We start from the raw sequence: 12,287 nt of genomic DNA on the forward strand, positions 1-12,287 counted from the left end.
CCCCCGGTCCAAAACAGTCCAGTGGCACCTTTGAGACCAAGTTTTATTCAGGTACAAGCTCTCCCTCCTCTGCGAGGACAGATCTGCACGTCCCCCCCCCAATAGCTAGCAATCGAAAACAGTCCAGTGGAACCTGAGCGGTGGGTGTTGCCTTCTGACACACTTCCAGTGATGTCAGGGGGTGTGGCATATGCAAATAAGTTATGCTAATGAGTTCCTGCACCTCTTTTTCTACCTGACTCCCGGGAAACTCAGGCAACCCCTGGGGCTGCATGGGCGGATGGGGGGGCACTTCCAAAAGGCTCCGAAACCCGCTTGTTGCTCACAGAGGCTGCCCCTCCTAGAGTTCCCCGACCAGGGCTCACCCGGTGCCGGTAGAGGGAGATGTTGCTGAAGCCACCGGTGCCCAGCTGCTCCCGCATCTCCCAAGGGTGATGGGCGGACCGCCCAGCAGGGCCACAGTGGGGCCCACTGGGCACTGGTGGCTTTGGCAGCATGTCCCTCTACCCGCACCAGGTGAGCCCCAGCCACGGAGCCCCAGAGGGGGCAGCCTCCGTGGGGAATGAGTCGGTTTCAGAGTTTTTCGGAAGCACCGCCCCCCGTCCGCTTGTGCATCCCCGTCTCTCTGGGGCCATCCTGCAGTCGCACATGTCTGGATTGCATGACGATCCCAGAGGGAGGGCTTGGAGCTCTTGGCCTGCAGTTTTCAGGAACCAAGTGTCCCCCCCCCCAACCCTCAGTCCCGATTCCGATTAAGGCAGGTTAGTATCAAAGGGGAGCAATGAAACGCTGGTGGGGGGGCCTCTTAAATGAAGGGGAACATGGCTTCTGTTCCCTTTCGCAGCCGTTTCTCACACCTTCAGAATATGGTTTTCAATGGAGGGGCAGGGAGCTGGATCTCATACGAATGCTCAGCACTCGATGAATGCGGCATCAGTTGGTGACTTCAACACGTGAATGGGCACTTGGGGACCAAAAGTGTCACCTGCAGGACTTTCACGTCCTGTCCCATCAGCCCAGCCACGGTGTTGGGTGTTCATACAACGTGCACTGAATAATCGAGTGATAGGTTGCGTGCATGTCTGAACTGGCTATTAGTAAACTCTGCGTATGCCAGCTTGCCAAAAGTGCAAAGCCACCGCCCCCCACACTCTTGCCAGTGAAGGCTGCCAAAAAAGAAAAGCATTTGAAGGTAATTTTTCCTGCTATGACACTTTTATTTTGCTTTTATGATAAATTAGATATATAACAGCCCTTGGCATTTTCCAGGATTGTCAGCATAGTCTCTGGTTACTGGCTGACGTTTGCCATCCAGTATGGCTGCTTTCACCACTCAACTATGACAACAGACTTCCTAACCTCTCTATTGGTACTGTTACAGTCAGCCTGCGATGCTTGAGATAGTAAGTCAGTCCCTGGGAATTAATTTGCCAACGGAATGTAATAAAAACAACGTTATGTGAGTGGAGCCAGTTGTCTCTGGTCCAGTCAATCTGACGAGCGAGGCTTTGATTATCAAGCCAACTACTATAACACTGTTTTGTTTATATTAATGGAAATTTATCCAATGCTGTCGGTCCTGTTGTCATCTTATATTGATTACTCATAATTTCTCTTTAGTGTGCTTTTTCAGAGATGTGTGTCTTCTAAGACTGGCCCTTTGTAAGCACTGAAATTGATAATGGGCAAAAAGTCAAGTTTCCTAAGTATCTTGGCCTCCATTTTCTTTAAAAGCCACTTTTTAAGAGCCCTTCAGACTTGATAAAGGATTCTTGTGTTTTGTACCCTCGTGCAAAATTCATAAAACAGATGGTAAAATGCAAAGCATATGCAAATTCTGACTCCTTAGCAAGGAGGAACTCCACTAGCTGATGTTTGCATTAGCCAGTTGTGGCTCCATAAGAAGGCATGAGGGGTTTGGAAGGTAGACATTCCTATTACAGACATTGTTCTGCATATAAATGTATATACTGTTCAGCCTATTTTGGCCAGTCTAGTCTTATGGATTTATCATATTTCTGGTTTCTTGCTATCTAACCTCTGCTATTTGTTCCTTGTGTTGCGTGTCCAAAGTTAAATATGTTACAGCCAAGGCTCTCAAACCTTTGATAGAAGAAGCACTCATTATCATTATCATCATCATCATCATCATCATCATCCTTAACGCATAACTTTAAACCAATGATATTTACACAATAGCCAAAGAGTTTGTGATTGTTTGCTTGACACTTTTGTATTATTCATTCTCTTTTTTTTATTATTTTTTTAAGTTTTATTTAGAGTTTAATATACATCTGTTCATTGTATAATATTACATATATTATTCATTCTCATAGAAAGACGAAAAGAGCAAGAAACATCAATGTGTCTAACTTTTTTAAGGATTGAAAGATCAATATTCATATACATGCACATTTACCACACAGCTGTTTTGCTTCTTAACATGCCTATAATACTTGTAAGTCGTCTTTACTATGTGTTGTAGAATAAGAAACTGTGGAGTAAATGGGGTGTGTGTTGCAGACCTCTTGGTCAGCAGTATTTGGGTGGCTCCAGCAATCAGGAGGTTCAAATTGTTGTGTCCAAAACAGCTTGGAGAAGGGTGTAGAGGCAATGCACAGTAAAGGATCACAATTGTACCCAATGTTCCTTCTAATTTTTTTTCCCTACTGAGCAGAGCAGTTCACATCCTCAGCAGAATATAACCGGTGTAATCTTAAAATGGGCAATGGGCAGTGCAAGACCCTGCAGGTGTCCAGATTGCTGCTGAGCGGGGCTTCCTGTGTTAATGAGCGGCCGCTCAGGTACGCAGCTTAGAAGGAACACTGATTGTACGCCTTCTAGCATGGCCCCCTCACATTGGGAATTGTGTTTGAATTGTGGCCTACAAATATGTGTTCAGTGTCTGCTTAACCCCCCCCTCCCCACACGCGTACACTATTTAAGGTATTGATTTTGCAGATCATTCTTGTGTGAATTGCCCATAAGTACACAGGTTTCTACTAAAACATCAGAACTTGGGCAACCAGCTTGTTTGTTTCCCAGTGGTAACATGAGTCAAGGAAACATTATTCCCATCCCTCACTGCTGGGCTGCTCTTAACTCCGAAGTTAAAGGCCTGTCTTCTTTTCCTTGTGACTTCTATAACGCTGTTAGCTTACCTTGTTCTTTGGACTCCTTACTGTGTTCTTGCTTACAATAAAAGCAAGCTACTGGTCAGGGTTTTCCCCCCAGGAAGAAAGAAAATAAAGGGAAACCTAGATCAGGGGAGTGAGGAATGGTTCGGCATGCACTAAGGCTTCGGTCCAGTTCCTACATTTCGACCATCTCTCACTGCTGGGCTGCTCTTAACTCTGAAGTTAAAGCCCTGTCTTCTTTTCCTTGTGACTTCTAAAACGCTGTTAGCTTACCTTGTTCTTTGGACTCCTTACTGTGTTCTTTCTTACAATAAAAACAAGCTACTGGTCAGGGTTTTCCCCCCAGGAAGAAAGAAAATAAAGGGAAACCTAGATCAGGGGAGTGAGGAATGGTTCGGCATGCACTAAGGCTTCGGTCCAGTTCCTACATTTCGGTTGCAACACGAGATCCTCTTCTACGTAATCAGTTTAGTTGTTTATTGTTGCGGTCATTTGACCAAACATATAAACAGTTTTACAGTTTATACAATAAACATTTATAGGATAAAACATCATCTAATAAAACTTAAACCTGGTTATGATACAATTTGCATAGCCTAAGTATTAACACACAGAATTTGGCTACTTGGTACGTAATCCTAGGGTTCTCATCACATAAATGCTAATCAAGCTTCGCTTTTTTATTAAAACCGAGAATCCTATCCAATAATGGAGTAATGATCTCCTCACAAGTCGCCTTATAATACGGGCAGCTAAAAAACACATGCTCTGTGGATTCGATCTCTTTTAATGGACATGTGCGCAGCCTTTCAGAGTAGGGGATCTTCTTATACCTACCTTCCAGTATGGCAGAAAGAAGGGGTAGAACTCCTTGCCAAAGTGTGTACGCTTTTTTATTAAAACCAAGAATCCTATCCAATAATAGAGTAATGATCTCCTCACGAGTCGCCTTATAATATAGGCAGCTAAAAATCACATGCTCTGTGGATTCAGTCTCTTTTAATGGACATGTGCACAGCCTTTCAGAGTAGGGGATCTTCTTATACCAACCTTCCAATACGGCAGAAGGAGGGGAGGGGTAGAACTCCTTGCCAAAGTGTGTACACCCTTCTGAGACTATTTACTTCCAGCAAGGTACTTCAAGCAGATTGAGCTGCGTTGGCTCAAGTGTTTAAGAAAAGGAAGCTGCTCTGCTGCTTCTGGTCAGTTTCACTCCCCAGGGATCAGCTATTAGGTGGGGAGTGAAACTGACCAGAAGGGGGGGGCTTCCCTGGAAGAGCAGGGAGGGGCCAGGGGTGTGTTGGCATATACAGAGTGATGCCATTCAAGATGACAGCAGTCACTGAGACCGGTACGATCTAACTTGACAGTTCTGAGGTCACACGACAGCCAATTGCATCAGCTTTCAAGGAGTCACTATGACTCGGCATTTGTAATGTACTGTACTGTGATTGGTTGTATACCTGTACATCAAGAGCACCGCACTTAATGACTGTTTTATACTGTTTAATGATTGTTTTGATGTTGTTTTAGTCGTTATGGCAATTGCCTCTGTTGTAGCCGCCCTGAGCCCGTGGGGGAGGGCAGGGTATAAATCTAATAATAAGTAAATAAATAAATAAATATTGTGTACAGTTATGTTCACTACGACTGCCTATGTGGTTACTATTGCCTGGCGAAGCAGTTTGTCGGTCTAACAGCCGAATGCTGAGTTCCTGTGGACTGTGTAAATATTTGTATAATAAACTGTACATACTCTGCACCAAGGCAGGTGTGCTCTGCTTATTACGACTTTAAACACCACTTTAAACACCGTCAGGCTGAGGGGCACGGTTCACCAAGATGGGGGGCCTGGGGGCTTGGCATCTCCTGGGGTGGGGCAGGGCTCATCTGTGGTGGGGCTCTGCCCCCAAATGCCTTACGGTGGCTACAGGCTTGGGTCAGATCTAATTCCAGGAGATCCCCCGGTCCTGCCTGGAGGTTGGCAACCCTACTTAAATGGCTGGGATGGGGGGGTTGGGTGTTTGTTTTGTGACAGCATGAGAGTGTGAGCACCTTTGCTTCTGGCTGGATCTACACCTCATTGGATACTGCTCTGTTGTAATCACTCTGTTTGTCTTGTTCGCGCAGGAAAATCAAGGAGGTACATTATTATGATAGCGCGATGTGTAGATCCAGCACTTTGTAGCCTTTGTTTTCATAAATTACTCATATGCGGGTTTTGTTCTTCTTTCAGGGGAAGGTTTCCTCCAAAGGAACTGGAAGCTCTGTTTCCTGGCATGAGTGCCGATTTTACCAGTGAAAATTTTTCTGCCGCCTGGTATTTGATAGAGAACCATTCTGCAACCAGGTTAGTAGAGGTGAAGTTTGTGTTAACACTGAGTAATGTCCAGTGGTGCCATTTGTATTTAGAGTGGTTGTTGGTCAATAGCTGCATTTGTGCTGGTTCAGTTAGGCAAGATTGCAGCTCTGAGAGTATAATCAGGTGTATAGATTGCATCTCTGAGAGTATAATCAGTTATTCTTAGATCTGTACCTAGTTCAGGCAGCACAATCTGCTACATAAAGTCAGGTGGGGGTTTGGAAAAAGAGTTGCCGGAACTCTCAAAAGTAACACCATTTACCACCTGTGCGTATTCACTGGACAGAAGATTTAATCTTAAGAGGCTTCATAAACATTCCTGCCCTGTGTCTATTCATTTCATTTTGTAACATAGGGGTTTACAACCATATTATAAGCAAAATTCATCATATTACATTTTATAACATCTAAAACCCATTTCTTTCTGTCTTTTTAACAGCATTCCTTTTTTGGTCCACTATTGACATTTCTTTGTAACATGAGCTTATATGTACCTCATATTATTTGACATCTGAAGAAGGCCTGATTGGGCCGAAGCACGTTAGGTCACAATAACTGCTCCTTGTGTACTTGTCATTTGTAATTGCTAATGAGGCTATATGTTTTTTTAACTTTTCTCAAAATAAATACTTTTTTTTTACTTATAATAAGTTTATATGAGGTTTTAACTATTGGCTCTCCACCAGGTTTTTTTCCTTACCTTTTTGGTTCTTGAATCAATAATTGTGGCCCTGACCTGGATAGCCCAGGCAAGCCCAATCTTGTCAGATCTTGGAAGCTGAGCAGGGTCAGTTCTGGCAAGTACTTGAATTTGAGGCCTCCGAGGAATCGCAGTAGCTGGGAGGACAGGGGCAGGCTTTATTCAGCCACGTCTCTGAATATCCTCCAGGCCGCTATGCTGAAAATCTGGTGCCTCTAACTGAAAAAAACAGCTCCCCCAGAGCCCTAGATACTCATGGCTTGATTCTCCATTACACCCTATGGGGACCGGTCCCCATAGGGTATAATGGAGTGCTCAGCAGCTATTTCCCTCCCTGCTTTCTGATAGCCTTGAAGCGGGAGGAGGGCCTCCAAACTGGGGGATCCCCTGCCCCCAAGTGAGGATTGGCAACCCTAAGTAGGGGTCAGTCACCAGAGGTCACCATGACTTCCAGGTGCACCCCCCCTCTCTCACACACACATATAAAAAATACCCCGGAAAAAAGGAATCAATAAGTATGCTAACTATTTTTTTTACTGGAATAGAAAACAAGAACAAAAGTACGAATTCCAGGCAGTGTTTGGTATGAACTTAATAGTGAGATTTTGTGCTAAAAAAAGTCGATGATTAGCTGCTTTGACCATGGCCATATAAACCTGGATAACCCAGGCTAGCCCGATCTCATCAGATCTCGGAAGCGAAGCAGGGTCGTCCCTAGCCAGTATTTGAAAGGAAGACTGCCAAAGAATACCTGAGTCATGACGCAGAGGCGGACAATGACAAACCACCCTTGAACATCTTGCCTTGAGATCTCGGAAGCTAAGCAGGGTCGTCTCTGGTCAGTATTTGAAAACAAGGTCATCAAGGAATACCAGAGTCATGATACGGAGGCAAGCAATGATAAACCACCTCTTAATGTCTCCTAGGGTTGCCAAGTGTAAATTACTCCGGAGCAGGGGACTCCTGTCCAGCTTCTAAAGCGAGCGCACGTCACCCGGAAGGGACGTGACGCCGCCGGGCATGCTAGGGGCAGGGCCACGACCATAGAGTTTTCCCTCGGATGACCGTGGCCCCGCCCCCAGTGTGCCCGGCGTGGTCGCGTCACTTCCGTGTGACGCGCACGTCGGGGTGGGGTTCCCCCTGGGGCCCAATCCGCCAGCGGCAGGGAACCTGCCTCTGGGGCAGGGGTTTCCCCTCCCCCCGGGGGGACTTGGCAAGCCTAATGTCTCCTGTCTTGAAAACCCCATGGGATTCCCATAAGTCAGCTGTGACTTGAGAACAACAAAAAGTTACTGCCACTGATACATATATCAGAGATGGCGCTTTTCCCATCACCGTTACAGTGTGGTAACCATTCGTTCATATTTGAAACAGCAGAACTGTTTCTTCCTTTTGTTGCATATAATCTGATCCTGTAGACAGTAGCCATAATTCTTAGTCAGAGTTCATTATTATATATTTACTTATTTAAATTGAATATCCCTCATCTTGGCATGTGTGCTGAACCAAGAACATTTGTCATTCTGACAAGAATAAACAAAAGTACAAGGGCAGAAAACCAAAATCTTTAAAGGCAAAGATCTAATTATTGTTTCAGACTAGTAACAGCAACCTTGAGATGAAAGATATGTATGAATGGCATCTGGGTTTGTTGTTATCTATCATGCAACCAAAGGTGATTTTGTTAATCTGTTTTGGGGTTTTCCCCCAGTCCTCCTTTCTGAATGGAGAATTTCTTTCTAATTATTTTTTTAAAATGTTTGCAGTCTAGTCATTTTAAAAAAGTTAATCGACTGTTCATTACCCTGTGTCTTACTTTCATATAAGATAAATTGAATATGGGTATTTTTTTTTACTTGGGGGGGGGGAACCCAGCTATTCCCAATTGTTGCGTAAACATCCTTATCTTGCCTTCGTTTTTCTTATTGCTTCCAAATGTTTCTAGAAGTGAATTCACAGAGCCATGTTATTCGTATGTGGTTGTACTGTCACATGATGGCCTGATAATTTACAGGTTTCTTCACAGGTTGGCAAACCCGATAGGTATGCTTTCAACCTGAGCAGGAAGCTGCTGTAATTGAGAGAAATGAAAGTCTAGCAGACTGTTGTCCTACTGTTTCTAAATGTGTGATCTTTGAGGGCTTGATATTTACTGTTTAATCCCATGTTTACTGGAGAAATACCACCTGTTTTTCCCCCGCCCCCACCCCCACTTTCAGTTTTGATCAGCTCAAAATGGCAGTAATGCATCTGAAGAAACAAGCCAACAAGAAAAATGAGGGAAGTCTGGCTTACGTCAAAGGGGGTCTCAGTACCTTTTTTGAAGCCCAGGATGCCCTGTCAGGTAAGCATTAGGAATAACATGAAAGGAATGTCCAGCGTTTAATTTTTAATGCAGTGATCTCCAAAAACACTGAGGAAGGAAATGGACTTGGGCAAGTTTTAATATATTTTAGGTGGTTGAGGCTGCTAGTAGGGTGCCGAAAAGTCAGACGGAGTGCAAATCGATAGGGAAAAACAACTGCCAAAACATTGAAATTTGTTTGCCACTCAGAAACTGTAGCTCATTCTTTTGATCGGCATTGCCACATGAGTTAGTCCACCGTGGCATTGCCATATGCACATTTTAGTCCACCGTGGCAGTTTAGATTATTCTGGCTTCTTCATATGATTCAGTTAGAAGAAGAAGAAGAAGAAGAGAAGATTGGATTTATACCCCGCCCTTCACTACCCAGAGGAGTCTCAGAGCGGCTTACAAACTCCTTTCCCTTCCCCTCCCCACAACAGACACCCTGTGAGGTAGGTGGGGCTGAGAGAGCTCTGACATAAACTGTTCTTTTTCAAGAACAGCTCTTGTCAGAACTATGGCTTGCTCAAGGTCATCCAGCCAGGTGCAAGTGGAGGAGTGGGAAATCAAACCCGGTTCTCCCGGATTAGAGTCCGTGCACTTAACCACTACACCAAACTGGCCCTCAGTTAGAATTTGTATGCCAGTTAAAGAGTGATTATTTGATGAGAATTAAATATCTAGACAGTGTTATACTAATTACCTCCGTGTGGACCAGGTCTCTCAAACTGAGAGTCCTTGTATGAATCAGTTATCAGGATCAACTGGAAAATGTTCAGTAATGTATAAGGAGGAAAGAGTTGTGTTTCCAACATAGGGTTGCCAAACCCCCCGGTTTGCCAGGGGTCCCCCATTTTGGGGGGGGGTTCTACCTGTCGCCGGCCAGATGGCCGGAGGGGGAAGCCCTGCCCCCAACACCCACAGCCACCCCTCTCTCTCCCTTTGAGTGTGTGGAACCCGTGTTTCCTCCCAAGCCCGTGTTTCCTCTCAAGCCCAATCTCCGCTTGAGATGAGGCTTGCAGGGAAATGCCAGCTTCGTGCACTTAAAAGGGAAACGCGGCTGCTCTTAGAGGGGAAACGCTGGCTCCTGCATTTAAAAGGGAAACACCGGCTCCTTTAAGTGCAGGGAACTGCCGTTTCTGGAGATCCGGCACGCGGGGGGGGGTGGCGGACGTCCCCAACGTGACGTCATCACGTCGGGGATGCCCCGCCCCCTCCAGGAATGCCCCCAAAGTCCCCCGCTGGGGGTGGAAGATGGACTTGGCAACCCTATTCCAACAGCATAGGGAAAGTGACAAAGTGACAATCCCTCTGATACAAGGAAGGCTCAGTCTCTCTGTGTGTGAAGCGCTGTCAGGTCTCAGTTGACTTATGGCCACCCCGTAGAGTTTTCAAGGCAAGAGTCTAACAGGTGTTTTGCCTTTGCCTTCCTTGGAGGTCTCCCATCCAAATACTAACTAGGGCCGACCCTGCTTAACTTCTGAGATCTGATGAGATTGGGCTAACCGGGACGGTCCAGGTCGGGGAGGCACAGTCTAGAGTTGGAAAAAGACCTCAATAGAATTCTTCACTTTTAATCCGCTGCTTCCCATCAGGTACTTGACACTCTCATCAACCCCCCCCACACACACACACACACAAACACCACAAGTAAAAAATTAGGACACTGGAACAACACTCCACACAAGACATTTGTATTTATAGAAATATGTAGGGGAAAGCAGGTTCTCAAAAAAGTACGAATTTTTATTAGATCCCAGTTGGTGGTGGGTGGGGTTTATTTAGGACTAATTTCTCAACTGCCTCTTACTATTTCAGCAGTGCCTTCTCTGTTGTTTACTTCCAGAAAGCCTAATGTCTCCTGTCTTGGTGTGCATACATGTAATTTCATGGGTGGAACAGTGTTCTTGCTGTTGTTGGCTTTTGCCCCATGTGGAAAGGTGCTTCTGGTTGATTTCTATTTCCTGTATGCCACTTTTATTTTTTAAAGAACCTGGGAAGAAATCTTGGCTGTGTGATTTTTGTCTTCAGGGCTAGATGAGCAACATAAAACCATTCTCCTCCACTGGCTGTTGGAAGCCAGCTCAAGTAGGGAGAAAGGGGGCTGCCTAAAACTCCAAATTTTGAATGCCCCCCCCCATTTGAATCCAAGAGTTCTAATTGCCCACTGAGATGTGTAGACTATGTCGGGGGGGTGGGGGAGAAATGACCCTGGATGATCACTGTGTTAAGAAATAAATTTCGGAAATGTAAGCTTGTGCTTGTGAAACATTTACAGTATGTGACTGCATTTATAGGCTTTAATTGCCTTTAACGTTTCTCTTGTGCAAGGAAATGTGGAATTGGAGGGTGAGTATGCTGCAGTGGAGAAGGTGTTTGCAACATCTGAACTTAAAATTAGCTTCCTTGGACTCGTCTAGAGTGTTTGGACTATGTAGAAAAAGAGGTGGATGTTTCTTCCTTTTACTGAAACAGCGAAATATTGCCATTGTAATTAATCCTAAATGTTTTCCTTTTTATCTATCGTGTTGTTTTTTATGTTTAAAAAATCAAAATGTTTTAAAATAAATTAAAACGTTTTCACTTTTTTATCTATTATATTGTGTTGATCCGGTATCGTAGGGGCTGGGGCTCTTTTTCATAATTAATCTTCCAAGAAGGGTATTGGATTAGGCATGTCTATCCCGTGCTTTTCATCTCATTGACACTCTTTACATCTGGGGAGTCTTCTGAATGACAGCATCCATGTCTTCCCCTCCAGCTTTGGCTCAAGATCATACAAAAATGGTATAGTGACATCAATAGAAGCAGTGAAGAAAGGCATCCTGGTATACCTGAAATCACTAAATTTGCATTTTTAATACTGTTATTGCAACATAACAGGGATGCAGTGAGGCATATCAAGTCCCTGAAGCTATTCTCTCTGGCCTTTCACAATCCTATCACATTTTAATTGCATGTATAATAAAAATTTGCCCGTAGTTTCATGAGAACTCCCTCCTTGAGTCTTCTGTTAGAGAAAGGTGGGTTAAAAATGCTTTAAGTAAAAAAAAGTTCCAAGTGTTGCCTTTCTCTTTGGGATCTTTAAAGCGGTGCTGCTAAAATAGCACCAACCTTATTATGAAGTCACTCATGACCGTGTCGGTTTATGTGGCAAAAACACTTTGGCTCCTGGACTCCTGTCTGGCCAACAGGGTGACCTGAAAAGGCAGAAGCTGATCTTTCTCCAGGAGAGCAGGTCAACATAAACCATGAAATAAATTTGGTTCATCTTTTATTGGATCTACTTAGTCTGATACTGAAATAGGAAAAAATTCCATGCCCTCTCACCAGCCTAAGGTGGGCCAGTAAAAGATCTATATATCTAATAGCCAAGTTGCCCCCTCTGTGCGGATATCTAAATCCGTACAAAGGGGGCACATAGGAGGCAGAGAGATTTTCCTGCATACTTGGTGTGCAGAAAAATCTGAAAAGCTAAAAAAAACCCTATACGGGGGATACTTAAATCCGCCCAAAAGTAAAAGAGCGTTCCCTGCACATGCGCAGAGAACACACTGGGAACTGTCTTGCCGCTGTTGGGGGGGAGGCTTGGCGGGCCGGCGGCTGGGAGCCACTCAGGCCTCGGTGCTTGGTGAGGGGGGGCAGGAAAAGGCTTACCCGTGGCTGCTTCCTCCTCCTGAATGGGGAGCTACTGCTGGAGGCTGGAGTATCATGGGTCCTGCTTCTTGTATCTTTCTATTT

General features: G+C 44.8%; 1 protein-coding gene across 1 annotated transcript in view; it reads left to right on the forward strand.

Annotated features, from left to right (window-relative positions):
• The window catches only part of EXOC2 (exocyst complex component 2), a gene marked incomplete at its 3' end in the record, with an annotated part of 147,817 nt that overhangs the window by 42,353 nt on the left and 93,177 nt on the right, over positions 1 to 12,287 (forward strand). The window contains exons 6-7 of the mRNA XM_015425843.1: positions 5,374 to 5,487; positions 8,419 to 8,543. Of these exons, the coding sequence (XP_015281329.1) occupies positions 5,374 to 5,487; positions 8,419 to 8,543 (239 nt within the window). The remainder of the gene's footprint in view (positions 1 to 5,373; positions 5,488 to 8,418; positions 8,544 to 12,287) is intronic.

This window comes from Gekko japonicus, unplaced genomic scaffold (genome assembly GCF_001447785.1).
Source record: "Gekko japonicus isolate JY-2015 unplaced genomic scaffold, Gekko_japonicus_V1.1 scaffold2301, whole genome shotgun sequence".
Classification (NCBI taxonomy): domain Eukaryota; kingdom Metazoa; phylum Chordata; class Lepidosauria; order Squamata; family Gekkonidae; genus Gekko; species Gekko japonicus.